This window comes from Marmota monax, unplaced genomic scaffold (genome assembly GCF_021218885.2).
Source record: "Marmota monax isolate L192 unplaced genomic scaffold, Marmota_monax_Labrador192_F-V1.1 WCK01_AAM20220418_F8-fsc00006, whole genome shotgun sequence".
Classification (NCBI taxonomy): Eukaryota; Metazoa; Chordata; class Mammalia; order Rodentia; family Sciuridae; genus Marmota; species Marmota monax.
Window position 1 is genome coordinate 12,202,731 of NW_026693712.1, and position 17,521 is coordinate 12,220,251.

At 41.2% G+C, this 17,521-nt stretch overlaps 1 protein-coding gene across 6 annotated transcripts in view; it reads left to right on the plus strand.

Moving 5' to 3' along the window:
- Positions 1–17,521, plus strand: part of Ppp2r2b (protein phosphatase 2 regulatory subunit Bbeta) — a 434,540-nt gene that overhangs the window by 14,992 nt on the left and 402,027 nt on the right. The window contains exon 1 of one of the 6 annotated variants that reach the window (XM_058584240.1): positions 9,623–10,027. The exons of 4 other annotated variants lie outside the window; for them this stretch is intronic. In XM_058584240.1, the coding sequence (XP_058440223.1) occupies positions 9,954–10,027 (74 nt within the window). In that variant the 5' untranslated portion in view covers positions 9,623–9,953. Of the gene's footprint in view, positions 1–9,622; positions 10,028–17,521 lie in introns of those variants that run through there. One more of the 6 variants, XM_058584243.1, reaches the window with a different exon arrangement.

Here is a 17,521-nt window from a genome sequence, read left to right on the forward strand (position 1 = left end):
ATCTACAGCATAGCACAGAATATAGTCAGTATTCAGTAAATGCCTGCTTTCTCATTATTAGTATTAACACTTAATCACTCTGGCAGCCCTGAAAATGAGGTTTTCTAATACTGAGATTTTGAATGAGGTAATCAAGATCCCAAGAGATTAAACGATTGAATACTTCCTCCCAAACTATCTTCAGTAACTTGAGTTACTAATAGCTACTGTGGTGGTTAAGAGCTCAGGCTCCAGAGTCAGGCTTCTGGGTTTGAATCCAGGCTCTGTCATCCCAGCAAGGATGCTTCAGCAGGTGAGTCTTGATGTCTCAAAAATAATAGAGCATACCTCACAGAGAATGGCAAACTTTAAATGAGACAATGCCTATTAGCTCTTAGCTCAGGGACTGGCCCTCAAAAGGACCCCCATAAACTCTCTCTTGTTTTTATTACTGAGAGCAGTAGCTCTGGTCAAGTCCAGTTAGTTCTTCCAAAAGCCTATCCAGACACATGAGGGTCATTCTTGTCTCTGCTGTCTTAACTTCCCTCAACCTGCACACTCATCTGCTCTATCACTAAGTCCCATATCATTCTTCCTCCAAACACTTCAATCTGTTGACTCCCTCTGCCTGTCTGTCATATCATAGTCACCATCCTACTTTGGATACCATCTTTTCTGCTTTGGATATTGGAGTAGCTCCTTGGTTGTCTTGACGACTCCCATTCTATTCTTCACATTGTATCTAGAGAAATGTGTCTAGTATGTAAACTTGTCACTTGCTTCCCATAATGCTATAGAAGGTTTCATAGTTCTTAAGATACTCCCAGCCTCACTTACCAGTCTCCTTCCTGTACTCTCTGCTCTATATTACCCCCAATGCCACTTTCTCTCACCTCCAGCACTACACACATGCTGTTCCCTTTACCAAAAATATCTTTTACTTTCTCTTTCCCTAGTAATGCTCTATTCAGATCTCAGCTTTGGTTTCATTTTACCTTAGCTTTCCCTAACCCTGAACTCTGAGCTTGGTAGCCCTTCCAAGAGATCCTGAATATTATCAGTCATATACTTGCCAAATGCATTATTGTTTTCTTACTCCTTTTAGGTTGCCTCTGCTGGAACATATTCTCCATGGCCATACCTAACAGGTCTAACAGTTGATTACATAGAACTATGAATTATATAAGCATTCCTTGTGCCCAGCACAGTACCTGGTGCATAATAATGCTTAACAAATACTATTGAATAAACAAATGTATGCATACATACATGAATACCAGCTCTCCAAGCAGCCAGAAAGACCAACAAGACAGGGGACTCTAAGAAAATTCTTTCTAGTGACAAGAGTGACATTTCTTACTGCTGAGTTCAACTCCTTGTCAGTATACTTGGTTGATGGAATTCCTTCAAATTTAAGTGATATATTACAGAATAGAACTGCCATTTTTCGATGTCCAGCATTCGTGGTTGCCTAAAGAGCCATGTTAGACCAATGGCAACAACCTTATATTTCTAAAATTTCAAAACACTTTTACAAATATCGTTTCATAAGATTTATACACCAGAGCTATGGGAAAGGGAGGTAGAGAAACTAAAGCATGATGAATTATACTCTGATCTCCATGATGCTTACTTTTAATCAAAGCACTGTTTGTCCAAGTTATGTTGCCTTATGTACAATTAATGTGGCCATGGCCCCAGCCCAGGTCTCTGAAGCCATATTACTAGAAAGTAGCAATTCTCAAATTGGGGCTCCCAAGGGTAATTCTTCTTAGTCTCCTGTCTTATCCATCTTTCCTGTGGATTGGAAAACTGGTATTCTTTCATGCCTGTGTGCATTTACTCCACAAGCATTTGTTAAACACTACTATTGCCAGGGGTTATTTACCAAATTCAGAAGCACTTGATTTGCCATGATGGGGGTGGGGCAGGAGCACTACTACCATCCAGAAGGGATAAGACAACAGTGCTAAGCACACTAAGAAGACAGGACAGCCCCTCACCCACACATAGCGGTTACCTGACCAGAAGGGCCATAGTGCTGAGGTCAAGAACGAAACTGTGAGGCAAAACCCACAGACTGAAGCAACAAGAGGCAATGTGACATGGGCAAATCTCTCCGAATGTAGTCAAATGTAGAGGGACTAGTAAGTGCATACCTTGTTTAAAAGCATAAAGTTTGAATTAAAAAAATAAAATACTCTATGGCCAAACAGGACTACCTCAGGGGGCTCCTTATTTAAAGAGCAACAGGTAGAATGTTTTCCCCTTTGAGGCCTCCTAAAAGATTTACTATTACAACTTCTCAGAATCCAAGGAAAAATTGAGTTAACGTGTTTTCTAAAATACATTAAACCTGGTCCCTCAGATGGTATTTCTGCACCTCTAAGGGAGGGGAGGAGCAAGAAAGCCAAGATCTTACCACCTGGGTTCCTGGGCTGGGTTGTCTAAAAACCTTCTAATGTTCTCATTTGTCCAAAGGAAATATGCTGCCTAAACCCAGGTAATACTGAAAGACTCAAATAAATATCACAGTCAGAGAAATCCATAGAAAAAAAAGGTTGTTAGATCAGCACAGTGATTCCTCTTAACATTATTCATTGTTTAATTAAACCCAGAGATGTGCCTGAAGCAAGTAGGCAGGATAGTTCCCTTTGAGGAACTGGAAACACATTCTGGATGACTTTGGAATGCTTTCTTCTTAGAAGACTTTGAGATATTGTACACACACCCTGACTGGACTGTTTATCATTCTGCTTGGTCAAAGGAGGTTGACGTCTAAGTCTACTGTATCCAAGTGAGAGCTAATTAGTGTGTGGCCCAAACATGGCAGGTGGGATCTGTTTTATGTATTTAAAGTATGTGTTATCAGTCCTTAGTTTGGAGTAAATAAGAAAAAGTTAATTTGAGTGGTTTTACTGTTATCTCCTAGCAGAATGTTCTTATTTATCTCTTCACACATTCAAATTCTCTCTTTCAAAGCCCATCTGAAGTGCCACCCCATCCAGGATGCCCTTTTGGAATCTGCCCCAATGTCCCAATTAGGTGTGAGAGATGCCTACTTGGTACTTTATCTGATACTCTGTTATGGTGTTCTGTAATTTGTAACATATTCATATTTTTATTACTTAATATCAATATCCCTTCCTTCCTTCCTTCCTTCCTTCCTTCCTTCCTTCTTATTCACCTTTATATTCTGCACCTTTTACATCGCCTAATCCCACAGTCCCCGGCACCATGTCCCAGGTTAGTAAACCTTCAGTGCTTATCTCTGGAGGCACTGTTGGGTAAGTGTGTGGATTTGGTTAGATTTCCCTCTACAGAATTATGATTGTGGTTAGCAAACACTTTCTTTCCAATAGATCAGGATGTAACTTTGACCAACCCTGATCAAATGTCCACAGGTTCCAATTAAGCAGATAGAGAAGTTTAATCTAACTCTTGGTGCTCTGTCCTACACTAGACCACAGGGGAGACAATGTCAAGATCAGGTAACCTGGAAGCATTAGCCTCACCCACACGGCCCTGGGGAAGGTGTAGGTGAGAAGGAAGCCAGTGCTAGAATCTTAGCTTCTCCACTTGCTTGCAATTGGCAAGTTATCTAATCTCTCGGGGTAAATCCCCTCATCTATAAATAGTAGCATTTACTTTATCCTGGGATTTTTAGGAGGACTAAATGAGATACAGTGCTTAGTCAGAAAACTAGGAAGAACTCAGATGAGAACCCAGATTTTGTGGTTGGTCTTATTATTACTATTATTATCATCTATTAAAATCAAATCATATTTTCCATGGCTCATAACTAAAAAATAATCCTATTTTCCACTTGCTATGATATTTCTTTACAAGTTAAGAGATGCTATTTGTCTACTGGGTGCTATGAGTACCATCTATAAAATGTGACGGAAAACGTTCTTGGCTTTCTGCTTTTCCTTCTGAAGTCTTTTCAGTGAGAGCCAAAAATCTTCAGTTGTAACCAAATGGGTTTTGTTTGTTCATTGGCTGCATGGTGGCATCTGTTCTAAACTGAGCCTGCTCTTGATCTTCAAGTCCTCCTTAGTCTTATCTGCGGCTACCCACCTCTCGGTTGCTTTCGACATGTGCCAAGAGATCTGGCTGAATAATTGGTCCAGACTGCCAATCAAAAATATGAATGAAGTCACATGACTGCTCTGGTAGGTCCAGGGGATGCAATGTGAGAGGGCAAAACACAACAGCTGAATCCTTGCAAGTCTTGTATTAAGGCAGTGAAATAAGCATTAAATAAAATGTTAAAATAACTAACTAGTTATAACTAAATTAGGAGGGAAAAATTGCTGTAAAGTGCAGGTGAGGATGGGGTACCTATTTCTTGTCCAACAACCTGTCAGAATCAGCTCAGATGTTACCTCCTCAGAGAAGCCTTTCCTGACCCTGTAAGCAAAGCAGTCCCCTGCTACATCCCCCATTTCATTTCCTTCATTCTGCTTTTCACCCTGCGCTACAACCTTGAGGTGACATTTGCTGGATCTTTGTCTATCTTGCTCTTTGAGACCATCAGCTCAGTGAACTAGGTCTCCTTATATTATTCATCATCTCCCCAACACCTAGAAGAGGGCCAGGCATCTCCTAGCTGCTGAAAAGATAATACTATATGAATGGATAGATCCAAGAACTAACCACAAAGCAGGTGCTCTTTTACCCAGATCAGAATCCACCTGTTGAAGACGTCACACACTGGCTAGAGAGTGTGGGAAGTGTGATAGAAATTGCCAACTTCTCCTAATTCAGTTCAACACACACACACACACACACACACACACGCGCGCGCCAAACTTTTATCATGCTCCAGGCATTAGCCTTGAACTTAGGATTCAGCAAGCAAAGTCAGATTTCTACCTTCTTAAAAATTAGAATCTGGCAAGTGTCAGACATTAAACAATAATTAAATAGCCCTCACTTTGCACCAGGCAGAATTCTAAGTACTTTACTGAACTCTCTCATTCAATGCTCACCACAACCATATATGTTAGGAATGATTGCTTTACTGAAGAGGAGTACATTGTCTTATCTGTCTTGTTTACTATTGACCGCTCTACACCATGCACAGCACCTAGTATAAGTAGATGCTCAATAAAAAAAAAAAAGTCCAACACTGAATGAGTGCTTGAAAAGGGGAGGATAGTATTGAGACTCCATAGAAAAGGATTTGACCCATTCTGTCCCTGAAGATGTGCCATTTTATTTAAGACTTGAAGAATGAATAGGAATTTGCTTTGACTTGAAAGTGAAAACATGAGCATCCTGACTAATCTTAAATAAGGCAAATTTTTTTCATGGGATTTAGTTTCCTTCTTAGTAAAATGAAAAACTGTAATAATGAAACTTCCCCCAAAGGAGGTGGTAAAAACATGTTAAGAGAATTATCAGGATAACCTACCCCAAAACATGGACCCCAATGAGAGCAGGCAACAGGAAAGGTACTAGGAGAAACAGACAGTTGGGAAGCCTTAGGACTGTGGGTCCCAGGGCAGGGACTCCAACTAGGACTTTTTTTTTTTTGGTACTGGGGATTGAACCTGGGGTACTTAACCACTGAGCCATATCCCTATCCCTTTTTAATATTTCACTTAGAGATAGGATCTCACTAAATTGCAGAGGCTGTTTTTGAACTCATGATTCTCCTGCCTCAGCCTCTCCAGAGGCTGGAATTACAGGCATGTGCCACTGAACCTAGCCCATCTAGGACTTTGCAGGGCAGAAGCGATTGCTTCTAGTCTCCCAGGAGGTCAGTTGGAAGGAACTTGGGAGTAGCGAGTTCCATAGCACAGCACTCAAGAAATTCTCAATTAATTGCTTTTTTGCTCTTTGATAGCAGAACCTGACATGCAGAAATCACATGGGAGAATTACTTGTCTCTAGACTCTGCTTGGTCAGACTCTAGGAACCTTCCCATGTACCACCTAAAATGGGTCACTTTTATCTTTCTCCCTTCCTGGGTTCCAGATTTCCCTTTCAGAGACCTCTTTCTGCTCTTGGTCCCCACTCCAGGCATCTATGCCACTGCCTTAAAAAGACCCCATCCTTCTCCTGGTGACCCTCCCTTCTCTGCAATGACACTAGGAATATCAGAGGGCAATTCCAATGGCGTGTTAATGACTGCTAACTCTTCATTTGCTCTGTCTTCCAGTGAGATAACTGCCTTTTAAGAGAAGCCATTTGTAAATAATGCTTAAGGCAAAAGTGTAGGTCTCTAACATTGACCCTTGGGGCTTTTTAATCCAGACCTTCTTTCTGCTATTAAGAATAGGTACACCTTTAGAACAGGGATGATGTCGTACATGCTATGTCCCCCTCTCTATGCCTAATGCTGATTAAGTCATCTGAATGGCCACAAAGAGTTGGATACAAATGGTAAGGTACATGTGACTTAGGATAGAATATTTGGAAAAGTTTCCATCACCCTGACTCACCCAGGCAAAGCATGGAATTAAACTCCAGAGATTCTCAGATTCAAAGTAAGAAGCCTCTCGTTATTCCCAGAGAGTCAGAATCAATTGGCACGGGGGCTGTTAGATCTGCATTCTTCAAAGGTGCACCGGGTGATTCCAGAAACACAGCATCTCCTTTGGATAAATTATCATATCCTCCCAGCCGGTTTTCTCCTCTGCAAAATGGGGTAACTGAGAAGATCAAGAGAAAATAAAAGATGAGAAAGACATTGAAACTATTTGATACAGTGCAGACTACCTGTGTCAGATTCACCTCCCCAAGGATATTTTTCATTTGTTTTCTGGCCCCCCTGCCCAGTCTGCATTTGCATAGCTGTGGTGCATGGGGCTGGCACAAAATTGGTCATTTGAAGCTTGGATTGGCCAAGACCTCTTTGATTAATGGTTTGCAATGGACTTACTAATTTGGGACTTACTAGCACCATTGATCATTTACTTCTTTTTTTAATATTTATTTTTTAGTTGTAGTTGGACACAATGCCTTTATTTTATTTATTTATTTTTATGTGGTATTGAGGGTCAAACCCAGGATCTCGAACACACTAGATGAGCACTACACCACTGAGCCACAACTCCAGCCCCATTAGTCATTTACTTCTAATGGAGGGGACAGGTTTTCATTGATTTGTTTTGTATTTGCTTAATTTTTGCTTTTATTTTTTTTTTCATTTGAGAATCATTATGGGAAATACTATTAATGAGTATTTTTTAATATTTATTTTTTAGTTGTAGTTGGACACAAAACCTTTATTTTATTTATTTACTTTTACGTGGTGCTGAGGATCGAACCCAGGGCCTCACATGTGCTAGGCTAGCGCTCTATTGCTAAGCCACAACTCCAGCCCCATATTAATGAGTATTTTTTCACTCAGAAAATACTTACTCAGGAATGCCTACACAGAAAATACTCACTCAGAAAGTATTTCCTAAGTGCTTGCTGTTTACTGAAGACTGAAATATATGAAGTTGAAGTTTGTCTACTCATGAATTTCATGCCTTTGTTTGATTGATCTATCCCACTTCATGATAAGTTCAAGTTTACTTCATTTGAGCTATGAAGACCTCTACCAAAAAAAAAAAAAGGATAAATATCTTCCAAATTCTTTTACCTATAAATATTGAATTATCCATTCAGTGTTTCCTGAATATCTACTTTTGTACCAGGCACTGGGGTAGACACTAGTTATACAAAGGTGAATTAGACATGGATATCACTCTCAAGAAAGTTATAATTTCACTGTTTAGCTATCACAGGTAAGTAATTATAGTAGTATACTGTGATATTACTGTTATAGAAAGTAGTAATTAAGCTTATAAAGCACTTACTATATGTTAGGAACTGTGCTAAGTTTATATTTTACCCTTACAATATTATGTAAGGTTCTATTATTATCCTTATTAGCCTGTAAGAAGGCTTACAGATGTTAAGAAAGTTGCCCAAAACCACACACACAGTAAATCAGTGTTAAAGGTAGGATTCAGTCCTGACTATCTAACTGCAGTGCACCCCACTTTAATCACACCCCACCTTCATCTGCTCTTAGAGAAGCTCAGAGAAAGCCAACAACAACCTTTAGCAACTTGGTAGCTTATCCAATACCTACATCCTGATAGGTGTCGTATATTTATTCTCGTTTCTTTCAATAAGACATGAGGCTGACCTTAATATTATCCCCATCTTACAATTGGAAAAACTGAGGCTCACGGGTATTAAAGTTTGGTTCACATCTATCCAACCAGTAAGCCAATACCTTGGGGTTCAGGCTTGTGTTAGAATGACCCCAAAAGCTCACATACTTTCTGCTCTACCTCACAGCTGATCAGAGGTTAAATGTGAAGCGTTCCTGGGGAAGACTCCTCAGACACGATCTCCTTCCCTGAGTTTGAGATCACTGACATAACAAACCACAGTGCAGCTGAGGCATTGTGTAAGCAGCACCTTACTTGGGACGGCCTTACCTTGTTGGGCCTGTGGGTTTAAGGAGGGTTTAGCTTCTCATAGGACTAAATGGCCTGGCTCTGCCAACACAGAGTGGCAAAGTGGTGGAAGAGTCGATTTGCATTATCATGCCTGGCCTCGTACTGTAATTACTTTGTCTGTCTGTCTTGGGCACATCAACACATTTCTCCAATGCTAAGTTAGATATTTTTGTAAAGGAGGGAGCACATAAAAGCTTAAAAATGATTCTATTAGATTTTCAAGCCACACTTGTATTTTTATTTTATTTTTTAAAATCCCACTCAGGAATATTAGTTTTCTTTACAGACCAACTAAATCATTCCCTTGTGCCTCTGAATGCAGCGCAACAAACTCTTCGTCATATACAATAGTGCCTCTTTCTCTTCATCATGTACAATAGTGCCTTTGATGGAACTTAAAATCCCCCACTGAAGCCCCATGCTGGCTGGCCTTCCACGGACCAGGTTTCCAAAGTCATTTTCTTTCATGGGATAAAACCAAACAACCCCCTCACCCCAAATTACTTGTAGTTGGTGATTGATCATATTCTTTAATAATCCATTCTCTCTCTCTTTCTTGTTCTGTCTCTCCCTCCCTCACTCCTTCTTGCTTTCTCTCTTAATCTCAGTGGGAGTTGGGAGTAAAGTTGTTCAATCCTTGGATCAACTTCATTTTTCATGTTTTGTCTGCCATCGGGGTCCGTGGGTTGATAAAGGGTCAGTTCCCTTGGGTTGTCTCTTCTCTCGTGTTGGGGCTTTATATTCTTACAGAGAGCAACTTGGAACTAAGTTACTGCTTCAGCATTAGGGCTGGCATCGTGGAGCACAGACTCTGTCTGTGTTAGTCCTCTGTCACCGACTACTCTACCCAGCTTTTGGCTTCACCTAAATGATAAATGGTCCTATTGTTTGAGCTTCAGTATTAAAAAAAAAATAGAACTAAATCTAGATTGAGCAAGGACAGAGACCCATTTCATTGCACTGTACTTTAATATTCCTGAGATCCATGCCATTACGGGTGGCTCCTTTTAACAGCCATCTCCCTCCAGGGCAAACACTATGCTGTCTTTGTTTCATCTGATCTTTCAGCTAAATAAGAGATGGTCACTTATCCTCACTACTCCCATATCCTGCTGGATTTCTATTGCTAAAAGAGGAACTGACCACACGGGGAAAGGTAGAGGTTTCAGGCAGAGCATTTCAGCGTGTGTTTACAGGCAGGACCGACTTACTCAGCAAATCCTGCTCGGAGGAGCTGCAGCCAATGAAGAGGCCACATCCCGGCTTGCTTGGGGGCTTCTGAGTTTGAGCTGCATGCAGAAATGTAAGGCAGTGCTTCCTGGCTCTGATGGCAAAATGGGACCCATCTCCAGTTATTCCTCGGGCTCCCCAGCTTTGCAGATCTGGGAGAGAACCTACATAAACATATTGGTGATGTAGCCAGCTCTGAAGACCGGGAGAATCCTTATGGATTCAGGAAACTGGTTTTTTATTTAGAATTTTATTTTTTATTTGGAAGATGAAATGCTTCTCTCGTTACCTGCCTTACATCTTCAGACCTCCGAACACCATCCTCTCTTCCAGCTGCCACACGGAAGGTACAGACCAGAGAGGGAGAGTGTCTGGGTGGGTGGCACAGAGTGGGCTGGTGTCTGACTTCCCACAGGTTCTGCTGACGCTGCTTTCTGCAGCTACTAGATGACTGTCGTTCCTGGCAAAAGCTTGTCTCTTTCAGACTTAGATCTGCTCCTAAAATCAGCCTGTCTTGTATAAAGAAGGGAAGTCTTTTCTGAAAAAGCGGGATAATGTTGCAAAGGTGATCTCCAAGCTGACAGCTGGTTAGAAAATAATGCAGAAATATTCTGCCAATTTCCCTTGTTCCATTTAACCTGCAAACAAGTCGTTGGAACTAGTGCTAAGAAAAAAAAAATTCAGTAAGTGCTGCCACATACATTTATCCAAGCTCTCTGTTTTGTCACTGTCTGTTTAATAACTTGGTGCATGCCCAAGAAAGCAATTAGCAAAATAGAATTAGCTTCGTACATGTCTGTGGAGAGTTGATTGTTGGATTGGTTCACTTGGAGTCTGTACTTGGGTTATAGAGCACAGTTCACTTTCAGCACTTACTGGAAATGTTGTTTTGGGGGGTCCTGAGTCAATGCTTTAAAGAGAGGTTGAGCTGAGCCTGGTACACATTCCCTGGTCCCGGGTTTTCTCAGAGACCTCCTCTTCCACCTTCTAACCTGTGTGTGCTATTTGCACACATGTGTGTATGTTCTGTGTACACACGTGTGTGCCTTGTAAACACTCTGGCAGTTCTTCCACTAAGCACTGCAGGCTTCAATATTTCTTTAATCTGTAGCTGGTTGTGCATCTTCTGTATGTGATTTGCCTGTTTCTTTCCAACTGACACATTCTTGAAAAAGAACAATTTCAAGAAAAGCAACTGGCTAGACATTTTTCAGCCTTAGGGACTGTCCTACAAGTGGTACTTTGAGTGAAGAGGGTAGACGATAGTGAGGTGCTGTGACTCCACCTCAGACCCAGCCACTCTCTTCTGGAACAGAGCTGGTGACCAGCCCATGGTGAAAACCCACCCTTGTTTTTTATCCTGAAAGCAGGAACCTGGTGTTGAGGACTGTGTACATAAAATGGGAGAAGCATGCATTATACCATAGGGTGATTTTTTTCAATCAGTATTCCCAAGGAAAAGGGAACAGATGTTCGGGATAACCCTCAAATTGAGACTGAGGATGGTATTTTTCATAGACATTGATATCTCATAGATTTATTTTTACAATTGCATGTTTCCCTTTAAAAATTATATTGGCTGCTAAGTGTAATAACTCACTGGGAATATTTTTTCTTCCTCATGGATGAAAACCTAAGTCCCTACATACGTTGGGGTGAGAGAGGAGAGGACCATTGGCATAGATCAAAATCTCCAGGAGAACTTTCTAAAATACAAAAGGCCTAGGGACACACAGGAAGCTGCATAGATGGCTTTTGTATTTCTGATTGGTTCCCCGTCTTCTCCCAGCCTAGACCGAGAATTCTGTTCAGTTCAGTTGCTGTTTGTATATTAATCAAACTAGATAATCCTACATCATACAAACAAAAACACCACCACAAGAACTTTCATAAAGTATCATTTAAATGCAATTTAACTGATTAGCTCCATCAACATGGAAAGCCCACTTTGTGTCAAAGCAATTTCTACTTCATCCACTGTCAGCAGATGGTGGGGGGGCATGTATTGAAATTTGTTGTAATCATAATAAATACAATGGGTAAGAATAATAACATCTGCCAAACTCATGTCGGGATGAGGCCCTGTGGCTTAGTAGAAAAGGCCCAAGGTAGATACCAGAGAAGCAGGACCACATGTCCGAATTCCTCTAGGCCAATTTCATCCATAATATGGAAGTAAAGACCTTCTCTTATGTATTTGTAGAATTAAATGCGATAAATAATGTTCTTCATAAAGCTCAGCACACGATAGGTACTATCTATTTTTGAGCCTCACATTCCATGTGTTTTCTTTCCTTTTTTAAAATTTTTTGTAATTGTAGATGGACAGAATGCCTTTATTTTATTTGTTTATTTACATGTGGTGATGAGGATCCAACCCAGTGCCTCATGCATGCTAGGCAAGTGCTCTACCACTGAGCTACAGCCCCAGCCCCCATGTGTTTTCTTAAAAAATATTCAAGTTTTCTTTTTTACTTATACCATCTTAAACAATGAGAGGCTTCCTGAAACACATTATTGTGTCACCAAAAACTAGTTACCATACTGAAAGTTTGTCTGAGGAGAAAAAGTTGTTGGAAATGAGTCTGAGTTTATTTTTCGTGTGTGTGTGTGTGTGTGTGTGTGTGTGTGTGTGTGTGTGTGTGATATTCTCTTTATATTGTAAGCAATTATGTGACCCTGGACATGACTCTATTTCAGAAAAGTTACAACTGTGTTCTTCACATTTTATTTAACTGAAAAAATGAAGAATGAATAATTTATGAATATCCCTATGAAAGTCAAATAAATTCAAATGATCCAAATAGTCTCCCTAAGAGTAATTGTAGAACAACTTTAAGAGCTTCACAGTTCCTGGGCTTCTTAGTGGACACACCATCACACTTTGAAGCTTCAGGTTATCATGAGCTTTGACTCCTAAGCTATGCCACTTGCCAACTGGGTGATGTTAGATAGTTGATTAACTTCTCTGAGCCTCGGCTTCCTCATTTGTAAAATACGGGAGAAAAATACTCCTAGGGCAGTTACAAAGAAATACACTCAGAATTTCATACACAAAGTGCTAATAATAATGATGATGAGCAGAGCGTGGTGGCACATGCCTGTAATCCCAGTGGTTTAGGAGGCTGAGACAGAAGGATTGTGAGTTCAAAGCCAGCCTCAGCAACATCGAGGCACTAAGCAATTCAGTGAGACCCTGTGTCTAAAATAATACAAAAAAGACTGGGAATGTGGTTTAGTGTTTGAGTGCCCCTGAGTTCAATCCCTGGTAGTAATAATAATAATAATATTGATGATGATGATCAGCCTTCACTTACATTGATACAATGTCCAAGACATTTTATACAATAACACATTCATATACATTGAAATTAAGAATATGTGTTTCACAAATAGTTCCTTTCCCTGCCCCCTCAGCTCCCAAGCCTGTTTTTTTTATCCATCAGATGGAGATTTGGTTCTTCATATAGCAGCCAGAATGATTTTTAAAAATACGATCATCTTCCCACCCTCCCCCTCAAACATAAACACACATTGAAAATCTCTCCATGGTTTCCCACACCCTACCCAGGCCTGGCTGTTCTGACACCTGTCCACTTCTTACCTAGGCTCAGGCATCTTCCTCCTGCCTGGCCTCCCACTGTGAGAGCCATCATGGGTTCCCCAACATCTCCCTGCAGCCACAGGCTTGTAGGATGCTCCTTTCCCCCTCTACCCTACTACCTCACTAAGTTAGCCTTCAACTCTCAGCTCCAGCTAAGAAAGCCCTGACCCTCAATCAATCACAGCTCTTTAAGAACTGGTTTCTTCACTCAGAGCACGTAAGTCTAGTTTGTCATTATGAATAAACTGATTATTTTATTAATATCTGTCTCCCTGATATGCTGAAAGTTTTGTAGAAGCAGAACCCAAGCATAATTTTACTCTCTACCCCCAGCACTAGAATAATATCAGGTACATAATAGGTACTCCATAAATGCCTATTGTGTGCCTGAATCAAAGGACAACAAGTACCAAGGCTGTATAGATAAATTTTAAAATCATACGTGGAAAACATATCCCAAACATTAACTCCCGTGTAAGTCATCTTAATCATTGTGGGGTGGGGGCTTTGTAACCAGATTTAAGGGGACAGGTCTTATTGATCACAGTGCTCTTCTTCAATTTGAAATAAGAGGATACACACAGAAACAAGGGTAACCGAATAACACTGATACAGGATCGGGGTTTCGAGCAGACAGTTGGGCGATCTTTGCTTCTCTGTGGACCTCGTTAAAGAAGCACATAACTCCTGCCCCCTCGGTGGGAGAGGATTAATCCAGAAAGATTGTTTCAGGATTGGAGGAACAAAATCCCAGCCACAGCCAAAAAGAAACCAATCAAGACAGAACAGAGGGATAGCAAAAACCACAGGAAGGGTAGGGCCCGCGAAGACAAGGAACCTTGCCTGGTGCCTTTTTTGGGGCCTGATTTGGCAGCGGACACTGGAGGGCCCCTTTGTTACATAAGCAGTCAGGAGGGATGCCTTTTCCTAAAGGGTCAAGGGCCATGTCCCTCGCCCTGATTTGTCCTTGTCACATTTTCATCTGCAAACCCCTGCTCACTCTTGAAGACTCCACTCAAGTCTTTCTAGGAAGACTTCTTTAGCAGTTCCAAAGAGGAGGTTGTTATGAGTCACACAAATTACAGTCACAGCCAGGAAGAGGCACCTAGAAGCAGAAGTAGCTGCCACAAAAAAATCCTGTGGACCCCAACTGTGGGCCCAGGGCAGAGCCAGTAGCCTCTGGCTCACTCCTCACCACAGCATCTATCTTAAATGACTCAGATGGAACTTGCTAGTGAGTCAAGTGGCAAAGCCAAGACGCACATCTGAATCATCTGACCCCAACATCAGTGTCCTTTCCCTTCACCACTGCCCACCTTCTAAGCGCTGGTGAGGACAGACCTCAGGTTAGATTGCTACAGTCTGTTTATGCCTGTCTGCAAGGTGGTCAGGAGCCACTTAGACACAGGGATTCTGTTCCATTCATCTTCAGTGGTTTACAAGAGCTCAGCTCTGAGTATATGCTCCAGAAATCCTTTCAAATGAAGTACTGAATGGGAGAGTGAATGAACAGATTCACCCCTCACCTATCAGTAAGGATCTTGGCCAGGAGGAAACCTCTTGGAGCAGAATATCTTTCCATTACACCCAAAAGGAGGCTTGCTGAACATCTACACATGTGCATACACATGCACACACACAGGGGAAAGAACACCACGTTTTTCTAACTATTATGTTATAATAATAATAATAATAATAATAATAACAATACAAAAATAAGAAAAAAAACATTTGGTGCTTACTATTTGCAAGGGAAAATCCTACTGTGTGTATATATGAATGTGGTTTGGGAGTAAATGTGTGGCTGTCTTCCTCACCACCACAATCATATAAAGTAAATACTGTTATTATCCTCATTTTATACATGAGTAACCCAAGGCACAGAGAAGTTAGGAAATTTGTCTAAGGTCACACACCTGTTAGGTACAAGGGCTGGATATAGAACCTATGCGGTCTATTTCCAGAGTACGCGCTCAGAATGGATCCAATACTGTATTTTGTGCCTTTTTCATATTTATGAAATTCTTATTTTTTTCTTGTCCTTGTCCCTTCCACATATTTAGAACCAACCCACTCTTCATCTCCCACATAGAAAGCACCTCCACCCGTAGCTTTCCCTAACTACTCATTTTCTCATCAATCTCTCTCGTCTTCACAAATACACACCTACATTTAAAGTCTTCCCCTAAATCACGTTTCTCTATAACATGGAAATAGTAATACCCACCTCACGGGGTTATTGTGAGGATCAAATGAGAGAAAAATCCTGCCTTGTTGGATGTTGCTTTGCATTTAAAATGCTTCTTAATTTTGCGTACCATGGATGACGCATCCCGGCTCTCATCTAAGGCTGAGCTCCGCCATAAGATGGTTCTCTCCTCATCTCAAGCACGTCATACCTGCACTTCTTCCCATTCTGTCAGCACCCAGATTTTCCTCTCTACCTAGGCTATTTATTTGCGATCCACAAACATGCTGTATTTCATCTCACTGTAAACACTCACCTCATGAAACCCTGTCTTCCTGCAGTATCGCGCCCCATCCCATGCTCCCCTTCCAGAAAAACGCCTCAGAAGAGCCGTCACTCACATTGCCCTGGCTCTTTGACTCATTCTTTCCATCACTCCAGAAAAGCAGCTCTGGACAGAATCTCCAATAGCCACCACATTGTCGGGGCTGGTCATGCTTTGCCAGGCTCCTCTGACCACAGCTCTCACTAGTCCTGGCACCCATGAGCACTGCTTCCTTTCTGGAAGAGTCTTTGTCTTGGCTTCAAGGCTCACCCTTTCTATGATTCCCTCTCAGCCTTCTCAGTAGGTCCCTTACCATTTTTATGAGCCATAAATACTACCCTGGAGCCCAAGGAGTCTTCTCTGTAACCTATGCTTACTCCTAGGTGACCTGGTCCACTCTACGTCTTAAATATCATCTATTCAGTCTCTCGCCTAAGGCAGACTTGTATAACCCATTGTTTATTCTACAGATCCACCTGGATATAGAGATCTCAAAACAGAACTGTTGATTTCCTCCCTAAAAAAACAGAATTATTCTCAGCTTAAGAAAAAGCAAGAACTCTGCTCTTCTACTCAGTTCAAAACACCTTGTAGTCATCCTCAATTTTCTTCTTTCTTGCCTATCCATCTTCCATTTCTGAGATAAGCCCTCCAGGCTTCCCAGAACCCAATCATGCTTTATCACATCCATCACTCAAGATTTCTTCATCAAAGAATGTTTTCCTGGCCCACCTATCAATCATCCCTCAATCTCTCTGTCCCCAGTTACTTTTATACAGTTTTACTTCATAGCACTTACCTTGGCAGGCGTGTGATGAAACTACTTATGTATTGCCTGTCTTCTCCCACTATCAAACGCAAGCTATGTGAAAGCAGGGGTTTCCATGTTTGGGTCACTCCTGTGTCTCCAGTACCTAACACCGTCTTTAGCACACAGCAAGCTTTTAATGGATGTTTGTGGGTTGAATAGCTGTATGAGTGAATGTTTAGATGAAATCTTTGGAACAAAGTAGGAAAAAATTGTGACCACACAAACCTGAGTTGTGATATCCACGCTGACAATCATCTGGAAAACTTTCAGATATTCAATTGGCATATTTCCTCCTCTAACAATAATATATCAAAATGGTCTTAGGACAACAACAACAACAACAAAAAAATACTGTTGTGAAATGTCTAGATGCCTAGCCTGTTGCCTGTATATATTCAGTGAAGGGAACCTCATATTATTTCCCTTGTGTCCCCACGGTTCTTACCATATGACAGTCACATCGAGGTATGCATAGCTCCTTATTGATTGTTTTTTTTTTTTTTCCTTACCTGCATAGCTAGCATTTGACTGGGGGTTTGCTATGTTCCTGTGCTAAGTACTTTATAGTCACTACCTCACACAAATCTTGCAGAAATGTCATGCTAAGTACTATGAGTTTTTCCCCATTTTGCAGATGAGGAAACAAAACCCAGATGGTTCAGCAACTTACCCCAGAACCACTCAGCTAAAAATGTGCTGGGTATTATCAGGATTTGTACCCAGACTGGTCCAGGATTTTGTCTGAACCACCTTATTTTCTACAACATTTCAGGCATTATTCTCAACACATGGGAAATTAAAAGATGAAAAAAAAGACTCTATTTTAACAAGCCACAGTCCAGCAGGAGAGAAAGAGTCACACACAGACAGCTACCAGTTGGCTTTAACCTGGCTGCACAAGGGGATCGCCTGG